General features: G+C 42.4%; 1 protein-coding gene across 2 annotated transcripts in view; it reads right to left on the bottom strand.

Moving 5' to 3' along the window:
• Positions 1-1,445: 1,445 nt before the first annotated feature.
• Positions 1,446-23,086, bottom strand: part of DCX (doublecortin) — a 109,749-nt gene continuing 88,108 nt past the window's right edge. For both annotated transcript variants that reach the window (XM_082864940.1, XM_082864941.1), the window contains exons 5-6: positions 12,895-12,989; positions 1,446-1,533 (exon numbers count right to left, since the gene is read on the bottom strand). In XM_082864940.1, the coding sequence (XP_082721066.1) occupies positions 1,477-1,533; positions 12,895-12,989 (152 nt within the window). In that variant the 3' untranslated portion in view covers positions 1,446-1,476. The remainder of the gene's footprint in view (positions 1,534-12,894; positions 12,990-23,086) is intronic.

A 23,086-nucleotide genomic window follows, 5' to 3' on the forward strand; every position in this document is an offset into this window, starting at 1 on the left:
AACTGGCATGCATGGCTTTCACTTAATTCAGTTGCCTTTGCTATTATGGGCTATGATTACAGACAAAAAGCAGTGTTATGAACCTGTACCTCAAAGACTGAGAACTATTTCAAATGATCAGTCCTTAGCAAAGAGAAATCCTTTCTAGTGTTAAAAACAAGTGAAAGGACTCTCTGTCTTCAGTATGAAATATCAGGATTATAGATAAAAAAGAGCTGCTTAAAATATGCCATAACATTTCATTTAAAATATAATCAGAATGTCTGGTCCACATTGAAATTACTAATGTAAGCATAACTGTTAAAAAGTTATCAAAAGACTGATTCTATTGAATTGGCCTCTGCTATTCATTTTGTTTTTTCCTGGAGGTTTCTGTTTGGCAGTGACAGCATGATTTCTAAACTACGTTATTCTTCTGCATTTTTTTTTTTTTTGGTAAATTTTCTGCATGTGTTTTTTAGACAAAAGAAAAATCACCAGTTTATAAAAAAGGAGCCTGAAGAGTTTGCTCCCGAAATATAGACACGAGGTTTTATAAAAAGGATATTGGTTTCTTGCTATAAAAAGCGACCGAAAGGTGTCAGACCTGAAAACAAATTCTCACAGTGTTTTCAGTGTTAGCTGTTGACAAGGCATTCAATAGAACAGAGATAGATGGATACCGTACGGTTTGTGTTAGACAGCCTCCTAGAGGAATCAGGTATATGGAAGCCGCTCACCCCCAACTCTTATTAATTGCTTATTGATTCTAAATTGCCCCAGTGGAGATGTTGACAAGGAATTCACTGTGCTGTATAAACACTACTGAAATGTCTACAGTGTTTTCCAATTTTGCCTGGTTTCTTTAAGGTAGCCCTGCACCGGGGTCCTAAGCATCTGGTGTCAGAATGACAAGTTGCTGGTGTTTCTCTCTCCCCCTTGACAGCCAGAATTGGCGCTAAACAACAAACTGGGGGTTCAGTCGGGAGTGAAGAGCCAGGCTGGGGAGCTGCCTTGCCGTCTTCCAAGGATCCTCCAGCATTCTTGAGATGGGGAGACAAGGGGCACTTGTATTTGTCACTCTTGGATTTGCCAATGAGTTTTCTTCCCCCACACACACATCTTAAGTGCCATGTATGTAAACAACTTTCTACAGAAGGAAGACTGTCATGTATGAGCAAAGTGAGACGGGGAAAAATAATGCAGGCGCCTAAGTATTCAATAGAAAGGTCATGGACTAGCACATTTCGCATCCTTGGAAAGTTACCCCAAAGGATGGTTATCAATCTATCTCTTATAATTGGTAACTGTGGATCAGTGGCCCAGATGACAAATCACAGGAAAATAAACCCAACATATTACAGTGTGTTTTTAAAAGTAACAACAACAACAACAAAATAAAAACTTGAAAGCACCAATAGCCCTGTTGGACACTTGAGCAGAAGTACCCTATTGTAACGGTAAGCTTGTACTCTGGACTCTGAACATTCTCCTCCTTCACATGGAATCACCAAGTGAGTCTGAGTCATCCAAGGACAGAGGCAGGTACAGGTCCTGTAAGAAGATAAGAGATAAAGTTAACTCTCCTTTTCTTAACATTTTGGGCTCTGGAATGGGCAAGATTATATGGATGCTTTTAAAAAAACTAATATTTTCTATAATTTTTATTTTGAAATAATTACAGATTCACAGGAAGTTGAAGTACAGGGAGGTAGCCTCGTACAATGTACCTTTCATTCAGTTTCCCCCAGTGGTAACATCTGCAGTTTTCCACGCACTCGTGTGTGTGTGTGTGTGTGTGTGTGTGTGTGTGTGTGTAGTGTAGTGTTGTCCTATGGGACTTTACCATATGTGTATATTTGTGTGACCATCATCACAGTCGAGATACAGAACTGTAGCCTTACCAAAGGGCTCCCTCGTGCTACCCCTTTATAGCTACATCCACCCCTACCCCATCCCTAAGCCTTGGCAACCAATATTCTGTTTTCCACCTCTACCATTTTGTCATTTCAGATGTTATACAAATGGAATCATACAGTATGTTACTTTTGGGGATTGGCCTTTCCCATCAGCGTAATTCCCTGGAGATTCATCAAGCTGCTGCCTTTAACAGTAGTTCACTCCTTCATATTGCCGAGCAATATTCCATAGTGTGGATGTACCACAGTCTGTTTAACCATTCATCGGTTGACGGGCATGTGGGATGATTCCAATTTTAGGCTATTACAAATAACACAGCTATAAACATCCATGTACAGGTTTTTCGGTTAACATAGTTTTCACTTCTCTGGGATAAATGCTCAAGAGTACAACTTCTAAGTTGTGTATTATTGCATGTTTAGTTTTGTAAGGACTGCCATATGTTTTCCAGAGCGACTGTACCATTTATATTCTCACCAGAAAAGTATTAGTGATCCAGTTTATTCACATCCTCACCAGTATTTGGTGTTTTCACTACTTTTTATTTTAGCCAGTCTTGTGGATTTGTAGTGATACCTCATTGTGGTTGTTTTTTTTTTTCGCAGTACGTGGGCCTCTCACTGCTGTGGCCTCTCCCGTTGCGGAGCACAGGCTCCGGACACGCAGCCTCAGCGGCCATGGCTCACGGGCCCAGCCGCTCCGCGGCATGTGGGATCCTCCTGGACCAGGGCACGAACCCGCATCCCATGCATCGGCAGGCGGACTCCCAACCACTGCGCCACCAGGGAAGCCCTTCATTGTGGTTTTAATTTGCATTTCTCTGATGACTATGACGTTAAACATCTTTTCATGTGCATAGTTGACATCTATAATTCCTCCTGAGTTCAACTGAAGAAACAATTCCTCAGAAATGTTTCTTCATGTCTTTTATTCATTTTCTAATTGGATTTTTCTTATTGTTGAGTTTTAACAGTTATTTTCATATTCTATATATGGCTTTGGTTAGATATGTGGCTTGCAGTCTGTAGCTTGTCTTTTCATAACTTTTGCATGGTCTCTGACAGAGCAAAAGTTTTAAATTTTGATGAGGTCCAATTTATCCAATTTATCATTTTTTTCTTTTATGGGTTGCACTTTTGTTGTCAAATCTAAGAACTCTTGGCCTAGCCAAAGATCAGAAGATTTCCTCCTATGTTTCCTTTCTAAATGCTTTACATTTACATCTATAATCCATTTTTGAGTTAATTTTTACATAAGATATGAGGTTTGGGTTAGGGGTCATTTTTTTGCCTAGGGACATCTAATTGCTCCAGCACCATTTATTGAAAAAGCTATCTTTCTTCCACTGATTGACTTTTGTACCTTTGTCAAAAATCAGTTGTGGATGTATATCAGTTATGGGTTCATTTCAGGCCCCCAGAGAGCTGCCAGGCCCTGAACAAGTGGCTAACCCAGAAAATGTACCCCATCACCTAAGTCCAATTTATTTCTTAATGCTTCCAGTTCCCACCAGGAATTAGGATTCATGGCTCCAATACTGCCCCAAGCCTTGTCTATGTCTTGGGGAGATGGGATGATATGGCATTGTTTTTTTCCCACCGTTCCCAGAGCTCTATTTGGAGATCCTTGTGATTACTCCTGGACTTATTTCACCCATTGTCTAAATCAGAGCTTTTCAAATCTCTCTCTCCATCTCTCTCTCGCTTCTCTTTTAAATTCTCTATTCAAATGAAAGTTTTCTTGGAAGCCAAATACATGAAATAAATAAAAGTGTAGTTGTTTTGGTTGAACCAGACATGGGGGAGGCAGAATCTCACCCATCCCCAAATGAAACACAGTTTGAGAACCCCTGTTTTCATTTACATTATCAGCAAAATACTAAAGGAAACTGGAAATGTTAGGGTCAAGTCTCTGGATATTTAAGAGACTCTCTTTGGTAATGGAAACAGAGAACTTCAGTAGCAGATAGCCCAAGAAAATTAGAGAATGCAGCTTCTCCTTGAGGTAAAGGAAAAAGTGAAGATGAGGAAGGGGGACAAGAATGGGGAGGAGAGGGACTTACTTATCTAACACAGAATGCTTTTTGCTGAGAAAGAAGGGGCAGGATGTCTGTTAGGCCGCTTAGAATGGAAAGAGAAGTAAAGTGTATTCAGAAACTTGAGGTCTTACTCCTGGTTAAGTAGTACTGTGACATTGAATAAGTCTTTGAGTATTGGTTTCTTCATCAAGAAAATACAGAATGTACAATCTGTAAGGTCTCTACCAGCTCTGAGGACTCTTGAAGAAAGACTGATTCATTAAAAAACACAACAAAGGCAACTATAGATACATTTCTCACCAACCCATAATCCCTACACTGTAAATCAGGGGTTGGAAAACTTGCTCTGTAAGGGGATAGATAGTAAATATTTTAGGCTCTCTTTGCTGGTCACATATGGTCTCTGTCACACAGTTTGTTTGTTTGGGTTTTGTTTCTTTTACAATGCTTTAAAGATGTAAGAAACATTTTTTACTTCAGGGGGCCATCCAAAACGACCAGGCCATACACATGATTTGGTACTCTTGCTCTAAACTACCAAACAACATTGCTTAGAAAACTGATAAACAGGTAGGAAGTACAACACTGAGGAAACAACAGGAGGACAATAAAAAACACACATAAAATTGAATTGAGGCAAAGTGGCATACAATGGAGTTGCATCTCTGAAGGCATTCAGTTCTCCATAAATTAAGTAAAGTGAAAATTGAACATAGTCAAAGTATCTTTGAGCTCTCGACTTCAAGAATAGTGGAGAAAGACTCTGAAAATCTACTCCTACATAAATACAAGTAACACTGGAAAAAACTGTCAAAAGCAACTTTTTCAGAACTCTGGAAATTAACCAAAGGCTTGCAACAATCCAAAAAATGTTTATTCAAGAAAAATGGCCTAATCTCAGTAAGAATACCGAAATTTGGGGTGCTTTAACTTGCCCTATTTCTATTCTCCCTCTCCCCAGCTCCAGGGTATCTCTGAAAACCAACAGCCTCACAACTACAGTCTCTGAAAAAAACCTAGCAGCCACTGGAGGATGCAGAATAGGCTTGGAGCTCCCCCAAATGCCCTATTCCCAGAGAACTGTCACTATTTGACTTGTCTGGTAGCTCCCACTTGTGGGGCTCTTCTTTATTTGACCTGACTCAGAGCACACTCACTGTGAACAGCCTTTTCAGGGAGCATTAATCAGCTGCAATTGTTTAAAATCACAGCTGCCTAACGCGGGGGAAACAGTTGGGGCAAATGAAGCTGCTCAAAACCTTAAAAGGAAAAGCTGGAGAATTCATGTCCATAGGGGCCTTTGAAAAGTTCTGAAAATATTCCCAGGAATCTCTAAGGCCAGGCACATGGTCAGGACTGGGTATATTCTCAGAAAAGACCTGAGAAGTTCCTAATCTCTCACCTCTGGTTGGCCTTGAGGCCCTGTGCAAACAGCAAGCGAAGCCTGAGGCAAGCTGCCTGACGGAGCATTGAAATCAGGCTCCAACACACACACACACACACACACACACACACACACACACACACACACACACAGCCCTTCAGCAAAGGCTGGGAGACTTATTGGATCAAAGCATTTAAGGAAATCTAGGAAAATTATCCTTCAAGAATGAAGGAGAAATCAACACATTCCCAGATGAACAAAGACAGAGCTAGCAGACACGTCCTATAAGAAATACTAAAGAGAATCCTTCAGGGAGAAATGAAAGGACAGTAGACAGCAATCCACATAAGAAATAAAGAACACTGGTAAAGGTAAATACATAGGTCAATACAAAAGAAATTATAAATTAATTTTTCTAACTCTTTTCTTCTATTATCCAATTCAAAAGACAACTGCGTGGACTAGTAATTATCAAGATGTGTTGATGGACTTATTATGCATGAAGATGTAATTTGTATGTGAATAGGAGCACAAAGGGGGGGAGGAACAGAGATATAGCAATACAATAGCAAAAATTTTATATAAAGTTGAAATTAAGTTGCTATTAATCCAAAGTAGATTATGTTGAAATGTTAATTGTAATCCCCAGGGCAACCACTAAGAAATAACTCGAAATAAAATTAGTAAAAAATACAACAAGGGAATTAAAATGGTATACTGGAAAAATATCTAAGATAAAAAGGGCAGAAATACAGGAGTGAAGGGACAAAAAGAAGACGTAAGACATATAGAAAATAGCAAATGGCAGATGTAATTCCTAATTTACCAATAATTACATTAAACGTAAGTAGATTAAGCACTCAAAGGAAAAGGCAGAGATTGGCAGAATGGATTTAAAAACATTCAGCTCTATGCTGTTTGAGACATAATTTACATTCAAAACCATAAATAGGTTGAAAGTAAAATGATGAAAAAGATTTACCATGCAGTTAGTAACCAAAAGAGAACTGGAGTGGCTATACTAATATCAGAAAAAATAGATTTTAAGACAAAACTTGTTACTAGAGACAAAGAAGGACATTTCATAATGATAAAATATAACAATTAAAACATATCTGTGCCTTAACAACAGAGCAGCAAAATACATGAAGCACGAAATGACTGAATTGAAGTGAGGAATAAACAATTCAACTATAATGGTCAAAAACTTCAATACCCCACCTTCAGTAATGGATAGAATAGCTAGGCAGAAGACCAACAAGGAAAGAGAAGACTTGAATGACAGGCACTACAAATAATTACACATCTAATCTACTCCATCCAACAACAGCAGAATACACATTCTTCTCAAGGTCCCATGTAATGTTCTACATGACAGATCATATGTTAGGCCATAAAACAAGTCTCAATAAATCTGAAAGGATTTAAATCATACAAAGTATGTTCTTCAACTACAGTGGAATTAAATTAGGAAGTAATAACAGAAAGATATTTGGGAAATTCACAAATATGTGGAAATTAAACAGCACATTGCTAAATAATCAATGGGTCGAAGAAGAAATCACAAAGGAAATTAGAAAATACTTTGAGATAAAGGAAAATGAAAAACAATATACCAAGAGTTATGGGATGCAGCTAAAGCAGTGTTCGGAGGAAAATTTATATGAAATGTTCAGAATATGCTAACTCACAGAAACAGAGAGTAAATTAGTGGTTGCCAGGGGGGTGGGTGGAGGGGGAAGAGGCTGTGACTACTGATGGGCATAGGATTTCTTTCAAAGGTGATGAATACATTCTTGCACAGCTTTATGATTATTCTAAAAACCACTAAACTACGCGCTTTAGAAAAGGTGAGTTTTATCTCAATGTTATTTTAAAAATAGTACTTTTGAAAATCTTTTACATTGAATACTTTTTAAATTTTTTTAATTGAAGTATAGTTGATTTACAATGTTGTGTTAATTTCTGCTATACAGCAAAGTGACTCAGTTATACATATATATTCTTTTTCATATTCTTTTCCATTATGGTTTATCACAGCATATTGAATATAGTTCCCTGTGCTATACAGCAGGAGCTTGTTGTTTATCCATTCTATATACACCAGTTTGCATCTGCTAATCCCAGACTCCCACTCCTACCCTCTTCCACTCCCCCTCCCCCTTGGCAACCACCAGTCTGTTCTCTATGTCCCTGATTCTGTTTCTGTTTCATAGATAGGTTCTGAATACTGTTTATATGATTCCTGAGCAGGTAACCCTATATAGCAATATGCATGTATTGGTGCATAGTGTATACAGTAATAGTCAGTAAATAATGATGTGTAGAAACGTAAGAGGCGGTTTTGTAGCAGTTTTGCTCTATGACTATATTGTGACCAGTGATGAATTCCATAAGTTAAACTTACACATAATGCAAGTCCACTGCAATAGAAACAGCACAGGATTAAGAGCCAGGAGACCTAGGTCCTAAGCCTAACTTCCCCTTTCAGGGTCTTTGCTTCTGTATCTGAAAATTGAGGAAGATATAGACTATAACATCTTTAAGTTTCCTTCTAGCCCTAAAATTCTATAAAATATAACTTGGATCATTACATTTTGTTTTTCTCTAGTTATACCAAAGCAAGGGAAAGGAGGCAGGCACTACCAAGTTAGTGAACTCCCTGGGCATTTTTCAGGCAGCACACAAGGGCCTTTTCATTATGGAAGCCACTTTGGGTCCCACCGCACTGAACCACTGGGCTTCAGCATTCACCCCTGTTCTGAGTCATTCATGTAACAGATCCTTCAGGGTAGCTGGTTGGTTAGTGGAAATAATTATCCGAGAAAGACTGTTCCAGACTGTTATCTCAGAGGAAGAGGGGACAGGCCTGGGAGTAGAATTGGGAGGTGACTCCACTTGCAGCTGCTGTGACTTGGAATGGGTGGGGTGAGGCACAGGCTATGGAGAAAATCCAGAGGACTAGGCCTAGGTATGAACTTCCGTACTTCTGTCCTCCATCAATTTATTTAGTATTCAAAATATATCTTCTTGTATGTGTAGAACAATGTTCAGGAAAAGGAATTATCCCAACATTCTGTTTTTGTTGATTGATATGTATAAATACAGAAACACACATATTGCTTAACAATACAAATAATTTGCACCTGAAATTCATTTGCTTGGTCCCCTGGAGCCCTACAGAACAAAATGTTTGTAACAAATACAGCTGTGCTGGCGATACTATTGCGTTAGAGAAAACAAAAACTTGGTCTCTGGTCCAAGAAGCTTATAGTCCAAAGGAAGTCAGAGAGAAGTTTTGAGAAACCTGGCTTCTAGTTTGGGTTTACTTTTTCCCAAATGTGCCCTGTGCTTTTCTGATGGTGTGGCTTTGTTCTTGCTGATTTTTTTAAAAGCTGGAATGCCCGCTCTCTTCACCAGCCATCAAAAGCCTACCCAGGCTTCAAGGTCCCACTTAAATGTCACCTAGTCTATAAAGCTTTCGTGTCTCCCACCCTCCCACAGTCCGACGTCTTTCCTACCCTCCTTTGTGTGCTCCTGCAGTTCTTTTTTCGCTCTTGATTACACTACCAAAATCCACTTAGAGTGGTGTCTGTGATGTAAGTTTCAGGACCCTGCTTTATTCATCAAAATATCTCTCTAAGCAGCTACAGGATGACAGAAAAAAAAAAGTCTGGAAACACAGAGGGAAATGTATATTTAAATAATGTTAGTTATGCTTTCAAATAATATGTCAAATATATTTTCCTTCAATCTCCAGGCAGCTTGGCAAGCGAAATGCCTCCAAATTTAAAGCCATGAGGGCAATCACTAATCTGGAAAAAAAAATTTAATAAATGAAAAAGCGGCCCTGTGTTTCTAGGCATTTTGAACATCTTTAATATGGTGCCTTCTCTGAATTGTTGAATCATACTGGGGTTGTCTTTAACCTCATCACCTCCTTTTTCTCATCTGTAAAATGGAAATGCTAACCTGCCCTATCTCTTTCACAGGGTTATCGCTAGGGTAAATGAGAAAACGGCTATGCAGAAAGATAAAGCAGTATGAAAATGCAAAATGTTGTTCTCATTAACTATACAAGGATTTACTTCGTGTCCATATTGCAGCACTTGAGTATGCGGACTTTGGCTAACCTCATCGCAGCTGCATTAAAAAGGATTCTCCATGAGTTGCTTAAGAGGAGAAGCCAAGAGGCTGATTATAGCTTAGGGCCCTGTCACAATCGTCAAAATTTACCAAAGGGATGCTGGGACTTCACGTTTGTTTCCAATTGTGCAGGAGGAAAGTCATGGCCTCAGCCACCTGCTTCCTGTCTCCACCATGACTCACACCTTTCAGGTCCACTTGGATGGAAGTTCAGGTGATATCTGCTTAGGCCCACTGCCCAAGGACCTCGATGGTGCTAAGGCTCAAGTAACTTTGTGAAAGGAGGAGCAAGAAGCTGAGCCGGAGCCCCAGGGGGACTGAGCCAAGGTCACAACACACTTTTTAGCTTATTCAGAAAAACCAGTTCATCCTCCATCATTGGTGGTATAAGCATGAGGCTACTGCCTCCTGATAGGATGCACTGAGTGAGATGCAACATCACTTCTATGACATTTCTTGTCCCAAATGCACAATCTGTTAACCACAAGGGAACATCAGACAAACCTAAATTGAAGGACATTTTACCAAACAACTAGCCTGTGCTCTTCATTTCTACAATATACTGTCTTGAAGATTTTTTAAAAGACTCAAGAACTTTTCTAGATCAAAGAAGACTAAAGAGACATGACCACTGAAGGCAATGTGTGATCCTAGATTGGATCCTGGACCAGAAAAAAATAACGCTCTTGGGGCAATGGATAATATTTGAATATGGACGGCAGAGTATATAACAGTACTGAATCAGTGCAAACTTCCTGATTTTATAATTGTACTATGGTTATGAAAGAAAATGTCCTTATTCTTAGGAAATACCTACTGAAGTATTTAGAGGTTAAAGGGCATGATGTCTTAAACAATTTCGAATGGTTAAAAAATTTAGTAAAGTGTGTGTGTGTGTGTGTGTGTGTGTGTGTGTGTGTGTGGAGAGAGAAACACAAAAAATAAAGTAAAAGGGAAAAAAATAAACAACTGGTGAATCTTTATAAAAAGTATACAGAAGTTCTTTGTACTACAATCTTACAACTGTAAATTTGAAACATCGAAGTAAAAAGTAGGGGACTTCCCTGGTGGTGCAGTGGTTGGGAGTCCGCCTGCTGATGCAGGGGACGCGGGTACGTGCCCTGGTCCGGGAGGATCCCGCATGCCGCGGAGCGGCTGGGCCCGTGAGCCGTGGCCGCTGGGCCTGCGCGTCTGAAGCCTGTGCTCCGCGGCGGGGGAGGCCACAGCAGTGAGAGGCCCGCGTACCGCAAAAAAAAAAAAAAGTAAAAACTTAGTGAAAATTATACCAAAATCCAAATGTTTTTTAAAGTTTGCTCTAGAAAATTATATAATTTATTATTTAATGTTTGTTTGCTTAACTGCCATTAAAAATGGGTAATTTGAAAAATAAAATGATACACTGAAAACTCAATGATACAAAGAAAATAGGCTCTGACAAGGCTGCCACCTGTAGCTTGTTCTGGTTCTTCAATGGTGAAATTCGTTTTTAGAACTGAGTCCAAAACAAGAACAAAACAAAACAAAACAAACAACCACACACACACACACACACACACACACACAGCCTGCAAACCCAACCAGATGAAACGGTTTAACAATGCACTCACCTCAATGGGCTTACGGGTGGTGGGGCCTCAGCCTAAATGAACTGAACATGTCAATTACAAAGCGGAAGGACTCAAGTGTGCAGACCAAATAAATGCCCAGGCTGCCCTCAGCCCTTTGGAGAAAGTACTGGTGGAAGGAGCTGGGGTAGGTCACACTTCCCAGAAGGAAAGTATGGGCAGAAATGCATAGAGCAAAGACACAGTAAGAAACAGTGGAGCATCCCCAGGAGGTTCTGTGTGGACAGTAGAACAACTGAAGTAGGCTACTCCTCGTCTTGGAATGTCCACACTAACAAGGTTTGCTGCTCAGAAGAATCACTGAAAGCTGACTGCAAAAGCAATTTTCATCCATCTCACAATCTCTGGGTACCGTTGGTTACACAGACAGTTCAGCAGATCTTCCTTTGGGGAAACCAAATAGCTCAACAGAACAATTCGAAGGTTCTGGTCAGGGTCAGTACCAGAAGGTAAAGAAGTCATTAAAGGAATGGAATGGGCATTAGGAATGATGGAGCAGGTAATGGTCAAGTTAACCAGGAAATTAAAAATCCTGATGTAGAGAAAAGGAAATGAAAATAGGTGTCAGGCAGCGCTGTGCTGTTAAATCTGTAACAACCGACTTCCTGTGGGAGAAAACAACAACCTTGATTTGTAGTATTTGCTGAATTCTATGGTGTAAATAAATATTCCCATCATGGCTGAGCTCTAGGTACCAACACGATGTCACCGAACACAGAGTTGGGAAGCGATGCACACAATCAGCTCTCAGGAGCTCGTGTGAACTGGCTCCAGCAAACCACTGGTAGCAACCTGGGTGCCAGTCTTACATCTGCTGCTACCTAGCTATGTCACCCCAGTAGGTAACTTCATTCTGGGTTTCAATTTTCTTGTCTGGAAAACATCAATCTCACAAGATTATTGAGAGAATCAAATGAAACGAATTTATCTCCATCTCAGATCTCTTGTAGCTCTTACCCTCTATGGTTCTGTGATGGAGTTGGCCACATTGGTGGCTTTTTGCCTTTCTCCATCTCTCGCCAAGTCTTGTGAGCTGGGAGAAGACAAGAGAATCCTAGAGGAAGCTGCTCTAGGGTGTGGTAATCAGAGCAGAAACCACATTCACATGGCCTCAGAGATGAGGTTGAAGGCAATGGCCACTCCAGATTTTTGATACAGAAGAGATTTCCGGGTGGGAATCAATTTGGAAAGCGGGGGTAGAGAATTTCTACACCTCTATTATTTTAATGGTATATTTATTGGGGATGACTTAGAGGTGTAAAGGGTGCCCAGGGCCAATGCAATGTATATATGCCCTCTCTTCCTACACTGTACCAGAATCTGCCTGGTAATGAAGAATATACAATGAAACTAGGGCCTGTTCATACTTTGATGTCCTGTGAATCTAAAGGGAGTAGCTTAGGGCTAACTTTCTTTATGTCATTTATTGGAGCCTGGGGCCATAAGTTGCCCTCAATGCCCTCTTTGCTGTGCCCCTGAACTGCAGGGACAAGTGCCCAACTCAGCCCCTGAGCCATCATTTGGTGACACTATTAGCTCAGAATGGTTATTTGGGCCCTTCATACCTCTTCGTTTTGGTTAAATATAACCAGAACTAAATAAACTGGGGGTCAGAAGAATAAATAAAAGTGACTGGAAGCTTAGCCCCTGCTGGGATTCCCAGCACTTCAAGCTAATGGACCAGACAAAGGGAAATTCTGGCCTGGATGTGCTGCTGAGGTAGACGGAAGAGAAAACCCTCACCAGCCATTCCAAAATGTCCAAGTGCAAAGGGGTTTAGTAAGGTATAAGAGACATAATACCTTGTGCTTCCGGAGGCTGCCAGGACTGGTGGGCGTAGAGATGGGAGACTGCTTAGACTTGGGGGTAGAGAGCTGGCTGCTGGAGGTTCCGTTTGCTAGCCCAAGGCAAGAGAAAAGGAAGGGGATAAAAATCAACAGCATACAAAGGAACACGTTATCCTTCCCCTCCGAAGACACTAAGAACATTCAAACGAGCTATACAGACAACCAAGTGATGTGACTGAGTAGAACAAAGGTGAAAAGAAACACATTCCTCAGAAAGGCAAGAACTGCAATGCTCAGTTAATTAGATCCCCATACAGTGCAAGGCGGTAATCCACCCACCCATTCCCCCGTGTGCTTCCAATTACAGGGGTCTGGTTCTTTTCAAATCTTTTTCATATTCATTCCCAAGTTTGACCCTAGCAACATCTCTGGGAGGTAGTCTGGGAACATATTACTTTGTTTCAATTTTGTATGTTAGACAAAATTGAGGCACAAAGAGATTATGCTGCCTTACCTTAAAGGGGAAGAAATATGGGTGATTTGAACCAGGGCACATCCCCTTTGGTGACAGATGATGTGGCAGCTGCAGGACAGCCCCATTGTCTATCTCTCTCCCCCCTCTCTTTTCCTGCTCATCTTTCCTCCCACTCTCTCTTCCCTACTTCATTCCGGGTGCAAAGAACAGAAGGGAAAAAAAAGAGAGAGGGAGCTAATTAGGAAGAAGAATGAAAAAGAAAGTAGAGGAGAAACAGAGTGCGAAACATAAAGGGAGGTACCTGCAGCAAAATGGGCAGAGGAGAGAATCGAGAAAGAGGGAGAGAAGATCAGGAATGGAGGAGATGAGACAGGAGACAAAGATTCTTGGGGACGAGAAGAAGGAGGAAGTTTGAAATCGGGAGAAAGGCTTAGAGACAGAAAAAGGATGACGGTAGCCAGAGTCAGGGTGCACCCGCATTTGTCTCTAGTCAGTAAAATGCTGAAAATGAGATGGTTTAGTATTTAACATCTCCATATTCCACTGTGTTTGCAAAATTGTCTTATAATTCCCTTGCTGACTAGATTTTTTAAAGATCCAATCGTGTAAAGAAATGTGGTGCACTGAAATAGAACAATTAGCAGCTTTCAAAGGGGATTCATGTTCAGACATCTCATCTAAAGTTAATCTCTTTTAAAATCTAAGGACCTACATTGTTCATCAGATATTCTGAAATGTGCTTTAAAAATAAGGGCAGGGCTTCCCTGGTGGCGCAGTGGTTGAGAGTCCGCCTGCCGATGCAGGGGACACGGGTTCGTGCCCCGGTCCGGGAAGATCCCACATGCCGCGGAGCGGCTGGGCCCGTGAGCCGTGGCCGCTGAGCCTGCGCATCCGGAGCCTGTGCTCCACAACGGGAGAGGCCACAACAGTGAGAGGCCCGCGTACTGCAAAAAAAATAAGGGCAAATATCCCAAGGGTGTTGGTGGGGTGGGGGGAGGAGAAGAGAAAGAAGGAAGGGACGACAGGAGGGGGGTGGAAGGACATTGAAAAAGTTAAGCAGGAAGATGGCCTGGGGGTGTTGCTGTTAGTCCCACAGGTAAAGCTTAAACTGGTGTATCATGAGTATTTCCTGAGGATATACTTTCTCTGCACCACTTATGGTAATGTTTCCCTAGGTTCTGGAACCTGCGTATCAACTGTAGAGATGAAAGAGACATCAGTGTGGTGGTTGATGAGTTTATCCAAGTGCAAGTGAGCTGAAATATGGGCACTAGGAATCCACCGTCTGGCCTTGCCTGTGTATTCACTCATCTCTAACCCACTCACTGAGGGGCCTTTCTCCCTGTCAGGGCTTCCTGGAAGTCATTCATTCAGTTGGCCAGTAGCTACAGAGTACTTTCTCTAAGCGAAGCCAAGTATTAGACGTTGAGGTTTCAGAGATGAGTAAGTCACTTCCAGTGGGGTGGCAGGTAAGAATACAGTGGGAATAAGTGCTATGACAGAGCCATACAAGGGGTATTATTGGAGCCCAGTGGAGAGGCTTTGAAATCAGGGGACTAGGAGGCAACACCTGAAAAAAGTCTTGAGAGGTGCCTCTGGAATAGACAAATCCATAGAGACAGAAAGTAGATCAACGGTTGCCAGGGGCTGGCCAGCAGGGGGCAAGGAGGAATTAGGTAGGGCAGGATGGAGAGGTCTGCTAATAGGTACAGAGTTTCTTTGAGGGGATGAAAATGTTCTGGCATTAAATAGTGGTGACTGTTGCACAACTCTATGGCTAAACTAAAATCCAGTGAATTGTCCATTTTAAATGAGTGAACTGTTTGTTGTATCTCAATAAAGCCATCGAGACAATGAATTGGAGCTGGTTAGGCAGAGAGGATAGAAAGGGTATTCCAGACTTCAGAATTACGCCAGCAGGGGCAAAGACATGGTGGTGTGAAAGAATACAGCATGTTTACAGGAGTGCAAATAGCTCCAAATGGCTCAAGCGTAGGATGCCAGCAGTGAATTCTGAGAGATGAGACTGGAGCTGAGGATAAACACCAGACCCTGGGGGCCTTTTGTGAAGTCTGGGTTTGATGTGTGAAAGAAATCTGGGAGCGATACCATCAAATTTGCACTTAAAAACTATGACTCCAGATGCAGGGGGAAGACTGGTGAGGTGGTGTGTGTGTGTGGAATGGTTAAAGGTAGAAGCAAAGAGGCTGGTTAGAAGACAATGCATTAGTCCAGGTGTGAGGCGGTGACGGCTTAAATTAAAGCACTGGGGAGGGAGAGAAGGGATCGGGAGAAGATAGAGGCCTAGAGGCCAGGCAAGAGTGAGCGTGATGTGCACGTACCATGCAAGCCACGCAAGGAGGAACATGACCTGTGCCAAACAGCACACAGACTGGGGGAGCTAGGCTCTGCCAGGGCACTAGGCTTTCTGGTGAATAAAAGAGGCACTTTGGAAAAGGCAAGAGTCTGTGAAGCCACAGTGAGGCAAAGGAGTCATTTACTCTGCAGGAAAAGGAAGGAGTGCCTGGGGGTCTCCAAACAGGACCTGGCCCCTAGTATTCAAGATGGAGAGCAATCTTTGGGATCAGTGTCAGCTGACATAATGAACGTCTTCCAAAAGACCCCTGACCCCAGCCAGGAAGTCTAACCGATGTAGGCATCCCCAGGTAAGCGCTGTCATGTTGGTCCACATGGTCACTGTACCTTTCGGCAACAACAGATCCTAGTTTCCCAGCATTTGTCAGCCACGCTACAAAAGGATGGCTACTATACTTCCAGTGTGAAAGCTGTCTTTTTCACCTACCCTCTCATCTAGCTTCTTGTCTGAGAATGAGCCCACTGGTCTTGGCAAAATGTGGAAAGTTATTAACCAAAGCTTATCTGTATGGGAGTCAGTTTCCACTTATTGGCCATAGATCTGCACATACAGGTTTCTTTTGCAATTTCTAGTTCTTTTATCAATATTCTCTGTAACTCATCCGCAAACTTTACGGGGAATACATAAATACATATTCCATGTATACCTCTCTCTATTCTCTGTATGTCTGTATATGTTTATATATGTTTCACTGCCACTCCCCCAATCAATCCATCCCCAGATCAATCTTAAGTTGCTTATAAATAAAGGATTTAATTTTGTCATCAACATTCAATAAGCATTTGGAAAATCAGCTTTTCACAATTTAACTACAATTAATTTAATTGTTGAAAAAAACGTAGACACTTTCCCAGACTTCCCTGATGGAATCAAACCCAAAGATGGACATAGAGAAATGAGAAAATATAGACACGTACAGGCAAATGTCAATTCCTTACAAGCTGAAGGAGCAGACTACATAAAAATATATTCTCATATGCATTTCTTCTATGGGTTCTGTGGGAAAAAAAATCTGGGAGGGCGCCATTTGATTTGAATTCTGAAGCCAATTCGTATAAATGTCACGTAAAAGAAGTAGCAGGGAAAGATGAAAATAGGGTTTGACGAACTGTGCATAGCCTTGGATTGGCAAATCCACATGGAAAGCTGTCACAGTTCATTTTGAGAGTGACTGGAAATAACACCGGTTTGATAGCCCTCATTTTCCTTTACTCTGCTTTGCTAAACATCTTTAGTTCCTGTCTCTGATGTTCCAGTTCTCAGCTGCAATTTGAGATTGTACTGGGGGAGTCTTTGCCCTCTTTTACTCGTCTCTCTCATTTCCCTCCTCAGAACCACAGCACTGCCTCACTGCTGCCACCCTTTATTTATTCATAGTCCAAATCCTTTTATTTCTTTCTTCTCATTGTGCAGTTCACTTTTTCCCCTCTACAGCAAGGTACATCAGGAACTTTTCAATCTCCTAGGCTGTCTTATCAGTCTTATCAATAAAAACCAGGATAATAATGCTTATTGTGTGTCTGTGATAAGCTAGGCACTCTTTTCTCTCTTTCCATTCTCTCTCTCTCTCTCTCTCTCTCTCTCTCTCTCTCTCACTCGCTCTCGCTCTCGCTCTCGCTCTCTCGCTCTCTCTCTCTCACACACACACACACACAGCCTCATCTAGTCGTATTCTAATTTCTGTTTGGGAAATAGAGGCTCGCTCCAGTTAGGGGTAGCAAAGTCAGGATTTGAACACACGTCTCTCTGATTCCAAAGTCTACGTGTGTTTTGGCTTGTTTTCAGTTTTTGCTACATTGCTCTTCCTTTTTTACATGATTTGCTTCTGGGACTCCTGCTTATGACAACTTTCTGATGGCGGGTAGGAAGGAAGGAGAAGGTTTGTGACACAGAAAAAAAGAAAGAAATAGGAGCAGGTAGAAGCAGACACCAGAGCTTATGCTCATCTTCTAGACTTTTATCCTACTTGACCTAGTTTAGATTAGAAAGTGATTAGCAAGAGCTATCTTCCATTCACCCTACCAACTGGGTTTCATAGAAAATGTCATGAAACAACAGCAGACAGAGCAGCCAGACAGACATGTAACTACCCTCATGCCGCATGCCTCTGGGAAGATGGTATCTGTGCCCTGTCGCTCCCCTCAGGTATGCAGCACAATTGCCAAGCTTGGCCTGGCACAGTCTTGGCTTACTACCTTCTCTGAATGATTACACCTGCCCATTCCCCGGCGCTTGTTTTTAAATCCTTGCGTCTATCAGAATGGAACAGGACAAGCCCAGACAAAAGATGGCGGGTAAGGTAACTAGGCTGAATTAACTAGATTTGCAGGGATTTAAATGTGTAGGGGAATACGGGTTCCCAGGAGTGAGGGACAAGGCGGAGGGAGTCAGTTCCCAAAGAACAAGGAGAAAGTTCAGTCTCTTGCACGGGCGGCCAAGGGCAGAGTATGGTCACCAGCCTGGCAAGTTGATGCTGAGCTCTTAGACTATGGATTCCCTTGTCTGGAGGCTGGACTGATCCCTGGAAATCAGGATGCAACTGTGTGTCAGGTGGATGTAAGTAGCCCCAGGTACAGTGATTAAAGAATTGTCTGGGCAATGAGTTAGACAAGCCATTATACTTTCTGGGTTCAAGTTTGCATGGCGCAGGAAGAAAAGGGCCGGTTTGACGTATGTGTTCACCCAGCCTTTGACTGGAGAGCAAACTGATTTAACACTCATTCACTTAGCTCTGGCTTTTCCCTCCCATTCTAATCCCAACACTTGAGCTCAACTCAAAATCAAGTCTACTGGTTTTGGTTTGATGTCTATTTTGAAATATTTCTCACTGAAAATAAATAACTCAGTCTACAAAAAAAAAGCCATGACAATAATTTCAGAGCCACCTTAATAATTGCAGATGTATTTCTACAATTGTTTCCAAAGCATTTTGCAATATATAAATTCACATGATCCTCCTGATAACCCCAAGAGATGGTAGCCAGGAATTAATAGTCTCCTTTTAATCACAAGGATATAGAGGCTCAGAGAGTGTAGGACTTGCTTAAAGGGTATAAACTGCTTCTTCTCAATGGATGGTGGACTTGAGGGTTTGCTCACAGATTCATTTCAAAATTCCCTCAAAGTTAGCATATCACATACCACCATGACCTTTTAGTGACTGGTTCTCTGTCTTGTCTTTTCTAATTCCCTAATGCCTTGCAGAGGGAGATCTCAATATACGATTCAGCAGCCACTTCCTCATTTCTTTCTCATTTTGAGATGCTCTAAGTGTTCCTTCATTCCAGTCCAAAGACACCCTGGTTCCTCCCTACTTATACAGGGAGGTTTCCTGGAAGGCCATCCAAGTAGAACCAAAGTGGTTTCAACTTACTTTAGAACAAGGCCAAGAGACAGGGCCTGTGGTTTTCACACATTCATTCCAAAGAGCCCTTGGGCGGGGTGTGTGGATTGGTTTGGCTAATTGCTTCTGCTCAGTGGAAATCCTTTGTCCCTCTCCCCAGAACCATCCAGTAGGGAAGCAAGAACTAAGGGGCCCTAAAACAGTTCTTCACTGATTTGATCATAGGGCCAGTTCTCAGACCAAATTCAATCATAAGTTGTGAGATACCCTAAGTTCAGAAGTTGGAATTTGAATTTTAAATCTATTCCCTACAGAGTCTTAAACAGCATGCAGTGGTGAATCTTTCAAATAGGGGAGAGAAGTAAGAGTTTTCCCTGTTGCAAAACAAATATGTGATGCTGGAGAGGGTGTGGAGAAAAGGGAACCCTCTTGCACTGTTGGTGGGAATGTAAATTGATACAGTCACTATGGAGAACAGTATGGAGGTTCCTTTAAAAACTAGAAATAGAACCACCGTACAACCCAGCAATCCCACTACTGGGCCTATACCCTGAGAAAACCATAATTCAGAAAGAGTCATGCACCACAATGTTCATTGCAGCTCTATTTACAATAGCCAGGACATGGCAGCAACCTAAGTGTCCATCAACAGATGAACGGATAAAGAAGATGTGGCACATATATACAATGGAATATTACTTAACCATAAAAGGAAACAAAATTGAGTTATTTGTAGTGAGGTGGATGGACCTAGAGTCTGTCATACAGAGTGAAGTAAGTCAGAAAGAGAAAAACAAATACAGTATGCTAACACATATATATGGAATCTACAGAAAAAAAAATGGTTCTGAAGAACCTAGGGGCAGGGTTTCCCTGGTGGCGCAGTGGTTGAGAATCCGCCTGCCAATGCACGGGACACGGGTTCGAGCCCTGGTCCAGGAAGATCCCACATGCCGCGGAGCAACTAAGCCCGTGAGCCACAACTACTGAGCCTGCGCTCTGGAGCCAGCTAGGCACAACCGCTGAGGCCCGCGTGCCTGGAGCCCGTGCTCTGCAGCAGGAGAAGCCACCACAATGGGAGGCCTGCGCACCGTGGCGAGGAGTGGCCCCCGCTCGCCGCAACTAGAGAGAAGCCCACATGCAGCAACGAAGACCCAACACAGCCAAAAATAGAAATAAATCAATAAATAAATTTATATTAAAAAAAAGAACCTAGGGGCAGGACAGGAATGCAGATGCAGGCATAGAGAATGGACTTGAGGACACGGGGAGGGGGAAGGGTACGCTGGGACGAAGTGAGAGAGTGGCAATGGACATATATACACTACCAAATGTAAAATAGACAGCTAGTGGGAAGCGGCCGCGTAGCACAGGGAGATCAGCTCAGTGCTCTGTGACCACCTAGACGGGTGGGATAGGGAGGGTGGGAGGGAGACACAAGAGGGAGGGGATATGGGGATATATGTATACATATAGCTGATTCACTTTGTTATACAGCAGCAACTAACACACCATTGTAAAGCAATTATACTCCAATAAAGATTTAAAAAAACAAACAAAGAAAAGAACAGATATGTGTACCCAGTTGTGTAATATTTTGGCACAGATCAGTTTCCCTCAAGAAGAGGACGTCTGTAAGAAGGCTGCTGGATGTGCCAAGATTATTTTCTCAGGCTTGACAATGCTGACAACATTTATTTCCAGTCGAAGGTGGTTCTGCTGGGAACATGTTTCTGGTGGAGCACGCCTGTTGTCAACACTCACTCCCAATTTTATTGGGCAGGAACTAGAAGAAACTACGCTGCTCTTATTTGTGGAAAGAACATACGCTTTGGAATCAGTCAGGGTTTTAAATCCTGGCTTAGCCATTTCCTAGATGTGTGACCTTGGGTGTAACCTACCCTCTGTGAGCCTGTTTCCTCAACTGTAACGTTTGAATAAGAAGAATGCATATGTCAATTGTTGTTGTTCTGAGGAGTACATGAGAGACTACATATAAAATGCTTAGCCAGGTGCCTTAGCAGACAGGGAGGGCTCAGTAATGACATCTCCTATTGCTATTACTACTGCCATTATTAGAAATGGAAGGAACTGAAGCACCAAGTTAGGAACCCCCCTTCCACAGGGGGTGATTTATCAACCTATGCCGGCTGCACACTAATTCTTTCGCTAGCAGCTCAGGCGTTAGAGGACTGAAGTTTTCCCGAGTGAAGCCCATAATTCTGGCTTTTGCATGTTATTGCTGTGCTCCCCAGAACAGTCTTCAGCTGTCAGCTCTTCTCTCTTTTTACTCGCTCAGCCTTACCATGGGGGCAGGAGTGATCACTGAACTCAACGTGGAAGCACTGAAGGTACTGGAGCAGGAAAGTTACACAATGGCCATGTTTTAGGATGAAAAATGTGGTGGTACCACAGCAGATGTGTAAGTGGACAGAGATTTGAAGCAGAGATACTGTGTAGGAGTGTGTTGAGTAATCCAGGCATCAGGTGATGAGGGAAAGGAAGGGACTTCTGTGTGGGAAAGGTGAAGATGTTTCAAACGTTCAACAACAGGAACAGCATATGGTGGACATGAAGGATTAAAGAGTGGGAAGAATCAAAGATAACGCCAAGGTGTTGCGCCTGGGGAATAGAATAGAATTGATTCTACTGTCAGGGAGCTGGGGAGAGGAGATGTTTTTGACTTTTAGACACGTTGCATTTGGCACATATAAGCAGAATTGTCTGGTAAGCATTCATGGCACTGACATCCGGAAGGAAGGTTGGGGCTGGAGACGTAGATTTAATGGTCGCCTCTCTGTACCCCGATATGCTATATTCATCACCACCTCTGCTCTTTTGTTCATGCCTTCTCTGCTGCCAGAAATATCCATTTCCTTATTAATTGAAATCTAATTCTCTTTCAAGCCCCAGTTCTTCCAGGAAGCCCTCCCTTAGCACCCTAATCCCCAATGAACTCTCTTTCCCACAAACTCCAGTACTTCCAATAGCACTTACTGCCTGTATCTCTCATGCACTTGGCATTTAAACAAACCATTATCATTAAGTCTTATTTAGCATCACAGTGCAATGGTTACATTGTGGACTGTGGAGCCAGATTGCCTGGATTCAAATCCCAGCTCTACCACTTACTAGCTCTGTGATCTTGGACAGGTCACATTGTTCATATGCCCTAGTTTCTTCATTTGCAAATGGGGATAAGAGCACCTACCTCGTAAAGTTGTTGTAAGGATTAAACTAGTTAATACACGTAAAGTGATTAGAACGGTTGCTTGGCACATATGAACTATGTAAGTATTTGTAAATAAAAATTTTTGTTAAATTTTATATGCATACTGGTTCCCCAAATAAATCATAAGCTTCTTAGTGACAGGTACTTCATCTTATCATTTCTTTTCCTCATAGCACCTAGCATTACTAGTTACTCCACCAAAACTTTGGGGAATCAGTTGTATTTAAACACAAGTCCCTGGACTTCCCTGGTGGCACAGTGGTTGAGAATCCGCCTGCCAAAGCAGGGGACACGGGTTCGAGCCCTGGTCCGGGAAGATCCCACATGCCGAGGAGCAACTAAGCCCACGCGCCACAACTACTGAGTCTGCGCTCTAGAGCCTGCGAGCCACAACTACTGAAGCCCGCATGCCACAACTACTGAAGCCCGCGTGCCCTAGAGAAGCCACCACAATGAGAAGCCCACGCTCTACAACGAAGAGTAGCCCCTGCTCGCCACAACTAGAGAAAAGCCCACGCGCAGCAATGAAGACCCAACGCAGCCAAAAAACACACAAGTCCCCGGCTGCAGCAGGTTGCTAGGACTGCTACTGCAGGGAGATGGGTTAGCACGACCGCATCCCATGCTGTGTGGAGTGCTCGGGGACGGGGGGGGGGGGGGGGGGGGGGGCGTGGCATTTGACTGCTTGCTCCAACCATTTACTAAACGGCTCTCCAATGGCAATGGAAAAGTTGCCTTATATATAGGACAGTTCTTCCACTTAAACTAGACGTAAGCTGT

The sequence above is a fragment of the Leucopleurus acutus genome (genome assembly GCF_964270905.1).
Source record: "Leucopleurus acutus genome assembly, chromosome: X".
Lineage (NCBI taxonomy): Eukaryota > Metazoa > Chordata > Mammalia > Artiodactyla > Delphinidae > Leucopleurus > Leucopleurus acutus.